This window comes from Rhinoderma darwinii, chromosome 5 (genome assembly GCF_050947455.1).
Source record: "Rhinoderma darwinii isolate aRhiDar2 chromosome 5, aRhiDar2.hap1, whole genome shotgun sequence".
In the NCBI taxonomy this organism is placed as follows: domain Eukaryota; kingdom Metazoa; phylum Chordata; class Amphibia; order Anura; family Rhinodermatidae; genus Rhinoderma; species Rhinoderma darwinii.
In genome coordinates, this window is record NC_134691.1 from 108,515,671 (window position 1) to 108,533,430 (window position 17,760).

Below are 17,760 nucleotides of genomic sequence, written 5' to 3' on the forward strand. Positions count from 1 at the left end.
GGATCTCCACAGGATAGGAGATACATGTGTGATCGCTGGAAGCGATAGGGAGAACGGGGGACTGAAAGTCCCCTGAAGTTCTCCATCACAAACCTCGGACTTCCGGGGTCTGTGTCGGCAGCTCCGTAGAAATGAATGGAGCGCCGGTCGTGCTTGTGCGCATGCGTGACCAGTGCTCCTTTCATTTTTATTGAGCTGCGCAGACGCCGGAAGTCAGAGGTTTGTGATGGAGAAGTTCAGGGGACTTTCAGTCCCCCGTTCTCCCTATCGCTGCCAGCGATCACTCATGTATCCCCTATCCTGTGGAGATCCTGTGGAGAGGGGATGCATGTATTTTGTAGGACACACTGTAGGTCGAATTTTTTTGGGAGGGGGGACGCTGTATGGCGTTCCCTACAGGGGGGGGAACGCTGTATGGCGTTCCCTACAGGGGTGGGGTGGCTGTATGGCGTTCCCTACAGGGGGGGGAGCTGTATGGCGTTCCCTACAGGGGGCTGTATGGCGTTCTCTACAGGGGGGGGAGCTGTATGGCGTTCCCTACAGGGGGCTGTATGGTGTTCCCTACAGGGGGGGCTGTATGGCGTTCTCTACAGGGGGGGGAGCTGTATGGCGTTCCCTACAGAGGGGGCTGTATGGCATTCCCTACAGGGGGGGAGCTGTATGCCGTTCTCTACAGGGGGGTCTGTATGCCGTTCTCTACAGGGGGGGGCTGTATGGCATTCTCTACAGGGGGGGCTGTATGGCGTTCTCTGCAGGGGGGCTGTATGGCGTTATCTACAGGGGGGTAGCTGTATGGCGTTATCTACAGAGTGGGGGGCTGTAAAAAAGGCACTATCTACAAGGGGGGGGGTTGTGTGACACCCAGGGGAGGGGGGGCCCCAGTCAAAAGTTTGCTATGGGGCCCAGTCTTTCCTAGTTACGCCCCTGATTGTAGCCCTATTTTCAGGCGTAAATCGAGGCATAATACGCCTCGTTTACGCCTGAAAATAGGTCGTGTGAACCCAGCCTAATACCCAAATGTATAGTGATTTTTCACATGTATGTAGCAGGGCCATAATTGTACGATATGCTGATTGTAATGTATTGTCATGGTGTAAGGAACATGGGTAATTTCTAGCATGTCTCTGGCACTTTCATTTGAATATCTCCTAACACTATTGAAATAATTGCCATCAACCTATCGGAGTATAAATTGTCATGATGGAAGACTATTACTTCCAGTGAGGTAGAAAAGGCTATATCACATTCATTTACTCACAGTATTCTTATTTTTTTTGATTATTATTATTGTTGATCAATTTGCTGTGGAGGCACTGTAATGGACCATTAAACCTAAACAACAAACTATAGAAGAGGTAAAAAACTTAGAAGGTTAAAAGCGGAGATGGATCTCCTAGCAATTGTTTAGTAGGGTGTTCACTTTTTTAGGGACTATATGAGAACTTGCTATAAACTCTATATTCTTGTTGAAACCTGGTGAGGGGTCCAGGCTCGATCCTTGCTACATGTGGTGCTTACAAGGGAGAATCTATTTGAGGTGGTTTTTGCCATTATAGAATTTTTTTTGCCAGTTATATAAGCCAACTTGGACTTTAAAATATGCAGTACTTAGCTTAAAAATAATAATAAATTCAAAAATAGCCACAAAATTAATATTCTCGCTCATTTGGACCTAAAGCTATTCATTTAATACTTTTTCTTGTAGTTCACATATGGAATGCATATAGAATTAATCTTCATCAAGCTTGTTGACACGCTTGTTGACTGTTTCCAATACCAGGCAACAAAATTTAAAATTTATCATACATCATAAAACACCCCGACTTATTATAGAAATTTATTAGAAAACAACAAAATTTACCATATATTAATTTCCAATAATGGAGTACCTTGAACCTATGTGGAAATTTGTGATTTATTATATAGTATGTTATTATATGTTTCACTTTGTAAGTGGTTACTGCTATATTTGAAATATTTTATATAAATCTATGATGCCCTATGTCAGACATGAGAATCCAAGTTCTACATGTTAGTACAAAATTATAGACGGATCCCCAAGCAATTTACTGTAAATAATAACCTGCATTGATGTTGTAAATGTGTGTGCGGGAAAAATGTTCAACATGGGGAAAGTATTTTTAAGGGCAGGTTCACACGTGGCACATTTGTTATAAACATGTCATACATCGGAAGGGGTTGTTTCTGCAGCATGTGCATGGATTTGAAAAAGCTTTATTTTGATGACTGTACTCGAATGTCTTGCAAAGGTCGATCCGAGACTGGAGAGGTAGCACCAACAAATCTCAGCTAAGTATTGAATAATTTTCTTGTATTACAGTAGTACCATACAAAACAAATCATGTAATCTAGTCACATAATTTATACAGGTTGTTCTAAACCTTATTCTTACACCATAGTTATTAGGTTAGTTGTTTATGTAGCTTGCTTGTGTCGAAGTGAATATAATCTAATACATATTCTATGAGCCTTTATAATAATGGTTTAAAGCTATCCATTGAAATGTAACATGTGACCTTACTTTGACATTCCTGTCTTAAGATGACCAAAAAGTTTTCTGTCCGGTTGTTTGGCCCAGCAAACAGAAGAAACTGGAACATACTTGAGAAACAGGTTGCACAGATTTCTTCATTCAGGTGTTAGGCCTGGTGTTACCTCAATATCATGAAAGTCTCCATTCTGCATCATGTTATTGCTACACCCAATGGAGCACATCTGTTTTTACTCTCCATTTCTCTTTGCCTATTTAGGCTTTGTTCACACCATGTTTGTGGTACTACTTAAAGGTGTTGTCTACTTTCTGAAAACTGATGACCTATCCACCAGATAGGTCATCAGTATTTGAGCGGTGCGTGTACGACATCCGGACCCTGCACCGATCCACAACTCCGGCAGCCTCCGTGAACCGGATGTTTGGAACGGGATGCAGTAGTTGGAGCCGGAAGCAGATGGCTCCGACCATTGCATAGCGGCCGTTTGGCAGAACTGCTGCTCTGCTCCTATTAATTTGAATAGGAGCAGAGCTGCAATACTGTAGCTCGGCCGCTATTCTTTGACCGGAGCCATCTGCTTCCTGCAACATCGTCCGGTGTTCGGAGGCAGCTGGAGTGGCGAATCAGTGTGGGCTCCGGATGTCGGACACGCACCGATCATATACTGATGCAGTGGATAGGTCATCAGTTTTCAGAAAGTGGAAAACCCCTTTAAGTATACATTAGTATACCAATTTATAATGTAGTGCTCTTATAGATTTCTATGGGGTCAGCATATGCCAAAAGTGTGTGCTTTTAGCCTACATTTAACCGGTAGACATAGGGATACTTTTTTTTTTTAAAGAGCACAATAATGTAGCTTGCTACACCATTCTTTACGACAGAACTAGAAGTATACTAGAAGAAGGAGCAGATAGATCTAATCTAGGTGAATTAATGTATAGAATTGGTTTTGCATATAAGACAGTTTTTTTTACAGTTTACTATTTTTTAAAAGAGCTGTCCACTTTGTACAATCCCATTTTATTATAATAGTCCCCCAACAATAAGTCTATCACAGGGTCTAATCTATAGGAAAGGCCAGCACCATGTGCTCAAATCAATCAATGGGCTGCCTGGGTAATGCATGGACATGAACTGGTCCACTAGAGTAAGGGTCCTCTGACACGTGATGGACCGTGTAAACAAGCGCCGATCAACGAGACAGCTCGTTGATCAGTGTTTGTTTTCGCCTTTCACAAGGAGATATGTATGGGGACGAGCGCTCATCACTACGATCGCTTGTCCCCATACATTTCTATCATGTCGGCAGCACGTCTTACCAATATTACCATTGCCGGAGATGTGCTGCCGGCAATGGTAATCTTTTTGGCTGCATAGACGATACAATCCGCCGATGAACGAGCTGATTGGTGCCCTGTTTACAGGGCAATGATGGGGAATGAGCGTTCTGTGAACGCTAGTTTGCCTGATAATTGGCCCATGTAAAGAGATGTTTATAGATGGTCTCGACTCTGGGTAATTGATGAGGGTCTTAAACATTATATCAGAATTCCCAAAGACATTTAAAATATATTGGTCAAGACGTGGTCGTCTCACTCTAGATGTTCATATATTATCCATAATATGCTTTGTACTTCTTGTTATCTTCAGCGACATTGATATCAGCTGAACAAAAATCCAGAACCTACCCCCTCCCCGACTTCGCCTTCCTTACTTTCCTTCATTCCTGTTCCATGTTCCCCCCCCCCTTTTTGATCAAGAAAGTTATGTGAATTGGTACTTGTTCCAAATCATTTATTAGCCATGATGATACTTGATTTATGTAATTTTCTTTATGCTTTCTCGACTTGACTTCCGGGTTGGAGAATGTATTGATGTAACATATATTTCTTCTGCAATGTATGACTTATATATAACAAAATACCATATCTTTGAAATGTCTTTATATGCTTTTGGAAAATCTTAATAAAAACAATTTTTAAATAAAATATATTGGTCAAATGTGGTGTAAAGAAAGCCTAATATTCCAAAAGAGGCCACAGAAATTATAAGAATTTAATAATTAAAATCTTCAATTCACTAATAAAAGAGCACAGGTAAGTGATGGCTTTCATGAGTTTACTTTAAGTATGTTTGAAGCAAGTCTTAATAGTTTCTTTATTCCTTAAAAGATGTTTGTTTTGGTCTTTCGGAGTAGCCCAGAATGTAAAGTGCCTTCGTACTAGATCACAACAATTGTGGGACTTAGTTTCAGATAATAGTAAATGGTTTACTTCTTTAGCATGCCGAATATGAACAGTTCAAAACCTAGTTAGATGCTAGCTCCTTACAGTGACATCCTTATTCCAAGGTAAGAGTTATTTTAAATGTACCCAAAATTGTGATCTTTTACAATAATAATTACAATAATATCACCTTATACCACCTAAAGAGATAGAATTCACAAATTTAGAGGCGGCTGCTGGACAGTTATCAGTGGAAACCTGACAGGTAGTTTGTTAAAAGGAGATCACAAATTAAAGGTGTAGACCTTGTCAGATCTGCATCTGAAGTGAAATGTTTTACAATCGGCAAATGATTCATTTTGTAGGGAAAATATTAAAATATTACCTGAGAATGAACACCCCACCAAAAAGATATAAATAATTACACGTAATAAGTTAAGGGTATATTGTGTCCTAGTTTTGAAGGATGGCAGAGGTTCCTTTGCAGTTTTTGTTGCTGTTTTTTGTAGTGAATAGCAGGTTCAGTGGTGTTTTCTGTGCTTCCTTAATTTTCTTGGTAGCACCTCCTAGAATGTGCAAGTAAATTGATGATTGCGCTTTACACCGAAATATACTACAAGACTATTTTTTCTCAACAGAATAAAATGCCATTGCAAACAATTCATTTCAGCCATACTGAGAACCAGTCAACCGGTAGAACACTTAGAAACGAGCCTTGTTCTGTATGTCAGTCAGGGCTTAATCCTACCAGTGCTTAACAGGTTATATAATCCCGATGGTTGTATTCTGATAATATAGGAATCTGCTCAAAGTTGTAATTTATTGTTGTAAATGTTATACAGCAAGATGTATTATGCTACTTACCTTTTTATCAATAGAGTCCATCTGTTTCCAGTTATTGGCCTTCAACTGATGAAGTTCATCAAATTTCATACTAATGTTTTCTATGGACAATTGTAGCATATCCCAGAACCCAGCTAAATCCTGAGAAGTAGGTCTTGGGTGTGCATTAGGATTCTGCCAAATACAAACACAATAGGGATTATGTTGGTACTTTTCTGTTAAAGCTCTATATTATTTAATGAATGACACAGAAGAGGACAAGTCATATGTACTCGATAAATTGGCCAGCCGTACATAATTCTGAGAGAGTTTCACAGTAAAAATATATAACAAGGTCTAGTTAGGTTAAAGGGGTTGTTGCATCAGGATATCTCCTCTCCAGATGAACATCATAGAGGGCGGGCACTCTATAACAGCTGGACACCGGGGGTTAGAGAAGTCATACAACCGGATTTGTCTAACAGGGGTGGTCTTCATGGGACAACCACTTCAAATAAACATATCTAATGGTGTGGCTGTAGGAATCATTTGAGTAATGCGATTGTTAAATCACTTCTTTCCATTCCCATGATTGTCTACTAAGTAGAGTCACTTAAATTATGAAAGTTATTGTCTTTGATTCAAGAAAGCTTTGGAATCAAAGACCTCAGTATGACAAAAGTAGTCCTAATTCATGAAGAGAGCGACAAGTTACATAACCTGGTGTGTAGAGTAAATTAGATAACTTTTCTATTTTTAAAGTGGTTCTTCCACCAATTTTTCCTAACCTTCCTGCACCCTTCTAATACTTCTACAAGTTGAGATACCATCGTATTACCACGATGTAGTGATGATGGCTACAATATGAAGCTCCTGACATCATGAGGTACTGGACTGGACATGTGCTGTGTTTGTCATAATAGAAGAAAATCATGGAGATTCAGATTCGAAGCAGGAACTCAGAACTTCATCAAATCATGTTATTATGGAAATCACACCATGAGCTCAGCATCTGTGCTGCAAATGTTCGGCAGGTGTCTCCTCAGGACCACAGTAGTATGCTCACCCCTATACGTTCCATTTCACTAGTATAGGATGCGAGATGACACAAAAGTTATCCAATGCAGTTAGAGGATGACAGCAGGAATACTGCAGAGGAAGCTCTTATTGACCTGTGTGTGCATCTTCAAACCTTATTAAAAGGCTGATCTGGCTAGTTCTTCTATAGATTAAATGGATAAATATCACTAAGTGCCACAGACTGATTTAATGATTGATCAAATTGATTATCTTGTGTGTAATTCTTACTAACTGTTTAGTGCCAGTCCAGTTATGAAGCTCTGTGTGAAACCAACGTACCTCAAAGCTAGACCTATAATTCTGCATGTTCCCTTGCCTCATTAACATTAATATAGTAGCAACATGGAACAGTTCTGAGGTCTAATCTCCTTGTTTTCTGATAATAGGAAATTAAAACAGGACACCCAGCCAAGAGAACCCACTGATCTCAGATTATTTAGAGAATTTCGTTGGTTCGACACTGCTGGAAACTCCACCCAAAGCCATTAGTGGAATTCTCATAAGATTTCAATTGGCATGTTAGTTATTTGGCTTTTATAATAAACAAATCTTTTAATCAAAGTATGCAATTATATATATATATTTTTTTTTTACGGCAAGAATTGGTGCCATTTTATGGGTCCCCGTTATAGGCAGGGGTTGTTCATATACAGTTCTCTCCAAAAGACCACCTCTTTGTGAAGACCACTTCATTATTTAGATCAGATTTTCAGTTCCATTATACACTATACGTATTCGTCATTCTCTTTGAGAGGCTTTCCCCTCTAGAAGAGAATTTTTAAAATTTTGGACGGTCATCTCAAAAAGTTTTCACTGTATCTTTTCCAGCCCAGTAAGTTTTTGTCCTTGTACTTCTTGGTAAAGTTCTTTGCAAACTCCAACTACCAACTCTGAGAAATTCATGGAAAAACTCAGATAAAGAATACATAAGTTTACTGAATGGGAGGAGTAGTAGTTTAACTGGAAGAATTTGATTAATTCTGAATGTTGTGGATAGAGTCCTCCCCTACTTTGTCCTTTAGTGATATTGTCCAACATCGACTTAACCAACTGATTGATTCTGACATTTGGCTTTATGGGTGCTTTCTAAGAATGTCCTGACTCTAGCATATCTATCAACCTCTGACTAACAATATAAATGGCAAAGCATTATCCATCTGCCCAGCTCACCAAGGTGCCCTTGAAAGAAAAGACAACATTACAAAAATATATACTGAGGTTGGAGTCATTGGTAAGCTGCGGCACCATTTTACCCATTTTAACATCATCTATGACAGATATGAGGTGAAGAAGAGTAATGACAGCAATTACTGGGATTTAGGTCATCAGAAGTGCTAATACCTAATAACTGGAGAGGCATGTTATATCAGTGCATTACTGGAATACAATTACTCATGCTAGCACTGGAGTTAGCATGTCTGGGCAAATGTACATATGGAAACACAAACAATGTTCTGTATACAATACAAGCCATTGATGTTCACCAGGGAATTGTAATGAGGGGGATTACAAACAAGAAAACTTTCTGTAGTTTTGAAAGCATGTTGAGCCAGACAAAATAAAAGGGTGCAGAAAATTCCCAAGGAATAAGCATGCCAGGTCAGCTGCATGTATTTATCAACATTTTTGATATTTTTTATGAAATTCAATACACACAGGAAGCAATAAATTGGTGATATTATTGTGTGAGAGATGGGCTTTACATACCAGGTTTTCCTCGCACAGTTCTCTGAACTGGTAGAATTTCTGTGACATCAGGAGCTGGGCACAGCCAACGGCACTGTGAATCTTCTCTAAGACTGCAAGAGTACAGAGAACAGTTTAATGTTTTCATAAAGTGTTGCCCGGAGAATTTACTTGGCATTGATCTTGTGGTTGTACGTTGGTTACGCCTTCATGTTGAAGAAAGTGTAGATGCCATGGACCTGTCACAGTAGAGCCGGTATGCTCAGTGATCACTTAATGGAATGGTCCTAGAGTGTGTGTTATATTTGATTTTACATTCTGGAGGTGTACCCAGTGAGTAGCTACCAGGCAGTTTAACCATCCATGTGAGATAGCACTACTATCGCACACTACTACTGTAGCATACTATGTCTAAAACACGTTATTTCTATATAACACACTGCCATATCACTGGGCTATGAAATGTAAGATTAGAGGTCTCCTAAGTATTCTATACTTACACAAGAATATAAAGTAGATCAGAAGACTTCTGGGTCAGGGTTCAATATAACACAGGAAATCGTTTTTATACCTAAAACAATTTTGGCCTTTTGTGTATTATGCTATAGATTATGGTTAAACACAGAATATTAATAAAGTACTATGAAATAAAGATCACAATTTGCGATACGGAAAAAAGACGATTCCACAGTGCACATATGTAGTTCCCCAAACAATCTCTAATGCGTCTCCATATGTTTGTTTTTTTCTTATTTATTGGCATTTTTGCTGGCGTTTTTGAAGTTCTATTGAGACGACTATGGAGAAAAATACACCATACCTAGAACATGCTCCAAAACGGTATGTATGTAGCAATTCTTATGTTTCACAATAGACGTCAAACCAACCTCTGGCCACAGCATTTATCGCCGTAAACAAATGCACCCAAAATTCCAACAAAAACGCGTCAAGACTACGTCTGCGAAATTGGCCTAACACTTTTGCCTTGCAGTACTGGGGCCCTGGGCTCGAATGATACCAAGGACAACATCTGCTTGGAGTTCCCTATTTTATGTTGGCGCTATATAAACACTGGGAAATAAATAATATAAGCAAAATGACATACACCAATACATGTTGTGCTGTGGAATCTTTACTATTGTATGCGTTGAGGTATGCGCCATAAATGAATGTGCACCTGTAGACTCACAAGAAACCCTTTCCTTATTCTATGGCAGCAATTAGATTAAAGAAAGACATAATTGATTCCTTACTTTGTGAGCTGCAGAGGATAACAACAGAAATGGAATGGTATCTGGTTAAGCATTGTCAGTAAATCTCCTCACTGTGCTGTTACTAGGAAGCTAATAATGTCAAGAATGCTTTTATCTTTGCAAGTCTGAACTGACTGCTGTGCTTTCAAGACAGACAGAAGGCTCTTCAGTCTCCAAGCAAAGGAAGGTGAGAGCCTCATCTTCTGACATCTAAGACTCAGACTGGTCAGTAACTTCACATAGGGATTCTTAGTGTGCAGCCGTAGTTTCTTATTGCCTCCTGCTATCAAAAACTTTTTTAAAAAATTTTTATTTATTTTTTCTTTTACAAATTTTTGTCTGGAAAAACGTTTATCAAAGATTCTATTTTCCACGAATGAAAAAAAAAATGGTCTCCCAAAATGATACACCGGCACATATGTACATATGTTTTGCACACATACACATACAGTTTGTGTTTCTAGCCTTGAATCCTAACTATTGAGTTTATCAAGCAGTTTAGCTGCCAGTGAGATAATGGCGCACAGATCCCCGCAGTGTTACAGGCTGTTGTCAAGTTGTAATGAGCTAGCTCCATGAAGCAGCTGTTTCACACAAGGGCGGCTTTGTCCTACAAGGGCCTGGATCATTTTACTGGGAGTGGTCTGGCTTCATGTTAGCTGCAGCAGTTCAAGGAAAAGAGATTCAATACAATGCAGATTTTCTGTAGCGGGACCCTGTAGTAAAACTACACTCTGACTAGCTGGGGTTTTAATCTTAAAGAACGTCAATACAACATATGTGGCCAATATGGGTTAGTACTGAAAATATAAGCAAGGCCAATTCTGTCTTTTTAACTTCTGGAACTTGGGCATATAGCAGAATGTTCACATAGACAAACATCCCTTTATTACCTAGCGTGGGGGTAGCAGCACATGTTAGGAAGTGATCTGGGCTATTTGATAGCTGTCATAGTAATCCCTGCCCCCCATTGTGTGCTGTTAGTTACTTTCATTGAGAAATCTGCAAATCTTAAATACTTATCCATACTTAACATTTTACATGAGTAAGATTTATGTAGCTTTTGGGGTAGAATTTCCAGTTCTGCCATCTTACTCTGTATTGGACCATACAGCTGGTTACTATTTTTATATCTTTATGTTTGCGTTCTCACACTGTCCATACAAATGTTACTGTGCATACTCTCTGACATTCCATGTAGCTATTTTATGAATTAAATGGCAACAAATTTAAAATGTTACTTTTACAAAAGTGTTTACATTTGTTGAATCTTTTATTTCCACTTTAAAATTGCCTCCTAAAAGGGCCATAAGTAAATCAAAGGTTACATCAATAGTCAAGGGTTGTTAAAGTGACTGTTTGGTGTGACAGCTGCTTTTCATATGCTATCAGGACTGAATAGAATTCATCCTTTCCTCAATAGGATCATGGTAGTCATGACCATCGATGACTTCAAATAAGCACTTCTCTGCAGTGGCTACATGGGGTATGCAGTAGTCTGAGATGCTCCATACACTATGGTGATGTCTATAATTAGATGTCATCACAAGTGGACAAGTCAGACTGGCACAGCTGGTGACATCATTTACCAGTGTCTATTCTCAAGCTGAGAGACAGAGGAAGAGTCACAGGAGAATGCGGCAGTGGTGAGTATTTTTTTGGCCCCTACCAATGTTTCATATAGCTCAAGGGCAAGGGCAGTCACATTAATATTCTTGTAGGGATTATGGCTTCTTTCTGTTGGGGTTATTTTTGCGAACATGTCAGCTATATGAAAGTTACTGCTCTAACGCATGATTTACAATACCACTTTGTACCACTGCTGCCCGTGTTCTGGTCCTCTCTGCTTATGACGATGTCTTGTTACGTTACTACATACATTTTGTAAGCAGAGAGGACTGGGAATAGCAGGAAGAAATGGCACAGGAATGAAGCCGTATTAATAAGTTAGGTACAATAAAACATTTTTTTATTCTTACACTTCAAGCCCTTAGGGAGTCATTCTTATAGCCTTGAAAACCCTTTAAACAAAATCCAAAAGGGTGAAGGATCAGCTGCAAGCAGCTTCTTTCCCACTGTCTGGAAACCCCAGCAACAAGTTCTCATGTATAATTCTAGAGTACATTCTACCTCAGCCAAACTATTCCTTACTTGAGGACCACCCAGTGGGAAGAGGTAAAATAACTTGCAGCTTAATATGATAAATAATGCTTGTACTGCAAAAGTTCCTGAGTTTTGCTGTGAGCAGACCATATGTTTTCTTAGGAAATGTCCTTTTTTTTTTTTTTAAATGAAATGCTTTAACTCCTGTAGTGTAGCAGGGATGGAAAGAAAGGTTACTGTTAACAATGAAAAGTTAATGTCTTTCAGCTATGTGAAAACTTCATATGGCTCTAAAGACGGAATGCTTACATATGTATCTAGTTACGTCCAGAAACCCATCCTGACAGAAAGCATGATATAAACACAAAATCTCTGAGACCCACAATTGTGTTTTATGTATAGATAAAATAGATTTTATATGTATATATATATATATGAATGCTTTCAAAAATAGTAGTGTTCATTTTTTTTAAATCAATTAACAAAATGAAAAGTGAATGAACAGAAGAGAAATCAAATCAATATTTGATGTGACCCCCCCTTTGCCTTCAAAACAGAATCAATTCTTCTAGGTACACTTGCACACAGTTTTTGAAGGAACTCGACAGGGAGGTTGTTCCAAACATCCTGGAGAACTGACCACGGATATTCTGTGGATGTAGGCTTCCTCATATCCTTCTGTCTCTTCATGTAATCCCAGACAGACTCGATGATGTTGAAATCAGCGCTCTGTGGGGGTCATGTCATCACTTCCAGGGCTCCTTGTTTTTCTTTACGCTGAAGATAGTTATTAATGACATTGGCTGTATGTTTGGGGTCGTTGTCCTGTTGCATAATAAATTTGGAGCCAATCAGACCCCTCCCTGATGGTATTGCATGATGAATAAGTATCTGCCTGTATTTCTAAGCATTGAAGACACCATTAATCCTGACCAAATCCCCAACTCCATTTGCTGAAATGCAGCCCCAATCTTGGAAGGAGCCTCCACCATGCTTCACTGTTGTCTGCAGACACTCATAATTGTACCGCTCTCCAGCCCTTCGGCGTACAAACTGCTTTCTGTTACAGTCAAATATTTAAAATTTTGACTCATCAGTCCAGAGCACCTGCTGCCATTTTTCTGCACCCCAATTCCGATGTTTTGGTGCATAGTTGAGTGGCTTGGCCTTGTTTCCACATCGAAGGTATGGCTTTTTAGCCCCAATTTTTTCATGAAGGCCACTTTTGGCCAGACTTCTTCGAACAGTATATGGGTGTACCTGGGTCCCACTGGTTTCTGCAAGTTCTAAGCTGATGGCACTGCTGGACTTCTTCTGATTTCAAGGGGAAGTAAGCATGATGTGTCTTTGATCTGCTGCACTTTACTTGGCCGACCACTACAGCCCTCAACATTGTCCATTTTTTTTGTGCTTCTTCAAAGGGCTTAAACAGCACATCTTGGAACCCCAGTCTGCTATGACATCTTTGCCTGGGAGAGACCTTTCTGATGCAGTATAACTACCTTGTGTCTTCTTGCTTTGCCCAGTCTTGCCATGGTGGACCTGTGACATGAAACCGTCTACCACAACATTCGCTTTGTAGCAGAGTTTGGCTGTTCCTCACCCAGTTTTAAGCCTCCTACACAGCTGTTTCTGAAACAGTTAATGACTGTGTTTCAACCTGCATAAGGAAATGATGATTATTATCACCTGTTTGGCATAATTGGTTAATCATACACCTGACTATAATCCTACAAAATCCATGACTTTGGGTAAGTGTACCTTGATTCTGTTTTGAAGGCAAAGGGTGGTCACACCAAATATTGATTTGGTTTAGATTTCTGTTCTGTTCAGCCACTTTGTATTTTGTTAATTATTAAAAAAAACAAAACTATTAATACTTCTATTTTTGAAAGCATACTTACTTGGCAGCATTTTTCCACAACTTCCTAAAACTTTTGCGCAGTACTGTGCATATGTGTATGTGTATAATATAGCATTTATTATAGTTTCTCGCCCCCATGCTTCTTTAAAGACTGGGCCTGGACTGTCTTCATGTACATACAAATAGACAATAATATTAAATGTATGAAATTCCCTATATGATATAAAAGCAACAATAAATCAAATGTCAGTCCTGAACAGGCTTCTTCTACTATTATTTAGCATGTAAATACTGGAATAAATACATGCAACGGGCAGCAAGTAAAATTCTGAAAATTTAAAAAAACTGATCATATGTGTAAATAAGTGTTGACATCGCCGAGAGTTTAGACCAGAGCTAGTTATCTAGGTGGTAAGGTTTCAGTTGACAGATGGTGCTGGAGTAATGTAGGACAAGCAGAACGGAATTCCATTAGTAGAAAACAGCCAATGGTGTCAGAGGGCATTGATAATGATCAGGGCAAAAAAGAAGGCAACAGGGGGAAGGAGACTTTTGGGACACATGTGAAGAAGAAGTGTCAGCTCCTGATAGAGTATAACGTCTTTTCATGGTAAGGAGAGGAGTATTTGTCCAGATTAGGGTTGGCCAGTGCTGTAGCATTTTTAGCAATGTGAATTAACACATTTTCCTTCTGGTCATTTAAAGAACAGTATAGTCATTAAAGTTAATGAAAAGTTATAGGATGAGAGGGCAAATATAAAAAAAAGTCATAATTAGAAATATTGAGGAAGGGATTTTTTTTTAGGATAACAGTAAGTAGATGATTCAATGAAAGAAATACACATCTTCCATGATTTAAATACTAGCTAATAAGTTGCTCTGCTCTATAACTGCAGTCTCCGCTTGTGACTGGACAGGCCAATGGTTCCATATAAATAAAGTGCTGGTTATGTTGACATAATTATCAGCAAATGGCTACAACCCCTTTATATCCCCTTTGTTCATAAGGCAGATGGAACCAAATAAGCCATGGCCATTCAATATTCTTTACATATACATGATGGATTGATTCTGCTGCACATAGAATATTAAATTGTACTGAATTGTAGCAAATGGTAACATATAGAATTCAAAGTAAATGCATTATTTTAAAAGTATATTCCCCTTTACATTCACATTGCATTCCCCTTTATTTCTACTCACATTTAGTTCTATTACATGCAGTGGCTCACTTTAATGAAAAGGATTGTATGAGACTAAAACAAAACATGGATGCACCCTTCCAGAAACAGCACCACTTTTGTCCAATGTATGTATGTGGTATTGCCGCTTAGTCCCATTTACTTGCATGAGGCTAAAGGCTCTTTTACATCGGGCAGACAAGCATTCATAGAACGCTCGTTCCCGATAATCGCCCTGTGTGAATAGGGCAGCGATCAGCAGCTGGTCGTATACGATGCTGGTCGTATAGTTTTAAAAAAGTGAAATCTTATCGTTGTTGGCAGCACATCTCTCTGTGTAAACGGGGAGACGCGCTGCCGACATGATAATAACGTATGGGGACGAGCGATCGGAGTAATGACCATCCATAGCTCCGTGTGACAGGAGCAAACGAGCGCCGATCAACAATGTCTCGTTGATCAGCGCTCGCTGCACCGGCCGAATGTCGGCCGGTGTAAAAGGCCCTTTAGCTGCAAACCAGAAGGCAAGTCACAGACAAAACTAGTATAATTATCAGAAAGGAATGACAATTCTAAACTTCCAATTCAAATGTAAAAAAAACTTATTTGATCTGCAAATTACTGTAATTTTTCATTTAGGAGGAACACATGCTTTTCCTTGTTATTAATTGTAGTGGACATTTATCAGGCAACACGCTCTATCTAGTAGGTATTTTACAAAATGTAGATATTAAAATTAAAACAGCTGCCCTGACGTGTCACTATATGTCTGTACCTTCAAGTAAATATGTTTGTCTTTTATTGTTTAACAGGGCCCCTGTGGGTAGCTACCCTGAAAGTCAATGCTGTCTACAGATGGGTGTCTCTGGTTTGGCTGATAATCCAACACTTGTTTCAAAGCTCTATAAGGTGTCGGACATTGACCTACAGAGTAGCTTCCTAGAGAAAAAGTTTTTTACTTCTGAAGAAGAACTATTTTGCTTACTTTTTCCCAGGGATCATTGTCCTAAAGACTCCCTGCCTGCTGGATATCTGCCGGGGGAATAAGTATTTTCTGAGAGATTGTATAACATAGAAAGTAAAAGAGAAGCGGTATCTGTGTCTTCATGTCATCCACCAGAGGTCAACTCAACATATACAAACATATATTCCATATTTGTGCACTATGTACTAGGCCTTACTTGCTTTATCATGTATAATAAAGTACTTACTGGGATCAGGTAGATCATTTTCCTGTTCTTCTCTTTCCATTTGTTGGCACCAACCCTCCATTCTATCTTTTTCTGCTTGAAGAAGCTTTAAAAACCAATGTCCATCTCTATTACAAACTGATCTTATAACCGCTTCCAGTGGATCTTCTGTAATGGAGTCAATCCAAGGGTCTGGTGGAGGTAGTATGGAAGGGTCAAAATCAGCATCAAAGTCCTCCTCCACTGCGCAGGCATGGTAATGGTTGCCTGAGCCCTGGATGCTGACTGTGGAGGTACATGCATCTCTGGAATACTGTTTGGTCAGTGGCCGACTATACTGAAATTCCTGGTCAGCCAGCTCCACTGGACATTCAAAATGCTCCCTGAGGTCCAAATCTGCTTGCACAGCAGCAGTAACACTGTTTGATCGGGTCAGTCTACGCAACCTTTGACAAAAGGATAACATGAAAAGTTATACAGTGAATATACAGAGAAGTCCTTTAATATTGCTGCATTCTGCCAAATACAAGTTTATAACACATCTTTACAAATAGTAATATGTCGTAATGAATGTTATCCCCGCTTGGCTTTTGTAGAAGAAAGGATGTTTTACATACAAGTCAGTGGTCAGTACCTCATAACTAGAAGTACAACTAAAAGTTCTCAGGACTGTAATAAAATTGCATTTCTTTGTCCATATCCATAAAGTGGTTTCAAATTGTGGACAATTCTGTCCAGACTAATTAAACTGGGGAAACAAGCATTGGGCATATTGGATTTCAACATGCCTGACCCTTTTGTTCAGAAGACCTATGGCAGCAGATTGTCTCCCTCTCCCCATTGAAACAAGCATGCACTCTCGGCTGGGCATGCATTTTTATGCGGAGTTCAGGGTGATAGCTGCCAGCTATCTTATGTGTATGGCCAGCTTTATACCCACAGTCATTCACTGTTTTTATGCACCCACTTGGAATAATTTATAAGGAGAAGGATCTCGTACAGTTAGGTTCAGGCAACCAAATCACAGCCCACATGTGCACTGAGATCTAGGAATTACAATGCATTCTCTTAAGGTTTCCATTTATTTTAATAGAAAACATCTATAATAATATACTAAGGTATTCTTTCCCCAGGTCATGTAGGTATCCATATGTAACCAAATAACACAAATTATGTGCACACCGTTATTTGCCCACATGACTCTCTTTTAATGTATGGAAATCAAATTGCATATAGCCGGTTCGCTACTTTTATTGAGGCATGTTTATTATATCACGTGACATGGTCACGAGTCAAGAAATTATAATTACAGAGAAAACAGGAAACAAATGATTCATTTAAAGGAGTTCTCCTCTTTGGATAATCCCTACTTGTTAGGCTTCGTTCACATCTGCGTGAGGGCTCCGTTCCGTCTGAGCTTTCCGTCGGAATGGAGCCCTGACGGACACAAACAGAAACCATAGGTTTCCGTTACCATTACCATTGATTTCAATGGTGACGGATCCGGAGCCAATGGTTTCCTTTTGTCTCCATTGTGCAAGGGTTCCATCTTTTTGACGGAATCAATAGCGTAGTCGACTGACGCAGATGTGAACGAAGGCTTAGAAGGGTCCTTTTACAATAAGCAAATCACAAAGTCTGCTGGGATCCCCAGCGTTTAGCGGTAAAGTGGTGAGATACCTGCAGGAAGTGTTACATTTTGCTGCAGCACCACCACAGGGGAAATTAGGCATAACAAACTGCCCATTCAAGTTAATGGGTTGTCTATGTAATGAAGGACAGGACAGTTCCTCCAGAGCAAGAGACACTCTTTTTAGCCGCTCTCCACTTTGGCCAAGAA

General features: G+C 39.5%; 1 protein-coding gene across 4 annotated transcripts in view; it reads right to left on the bottom strand.

Moving 5' to 3' along the window:
• Positions 1–17,760, bottom strand: part of DLGAP1 (DLG associated protein 1) — a 598,634-nt gene that overhangs the window by 14,191 nt on the left and 566,683 nt on the right. For 3 of the 4 annotated variants that reach the window (XM_075826387.1, XM_075826388.1, XM_075826390.1), the window contains 3 exons: positions 15,942–16,366; positions 8,351–8,442; positions 5,606–5,758 (listed from right to left, as the gene is read on the bottom strand). In XM_075826387.1, the coding sequence (XP_075682502.1) occupies positions 5,606–5,758; positions 8,351–8,442; positions 15,942–16,366 (670 nt within the window). Of the gene's footprint in view, positions 1–4,496; positions 5,308–5,605; positions 5,759–8,350; positions 8,443–15,941; positions 16,367–17,760 lie in introns of those variants that run through there. The other variant, XM_075826389.1, reaches the window with a different exon arrangement.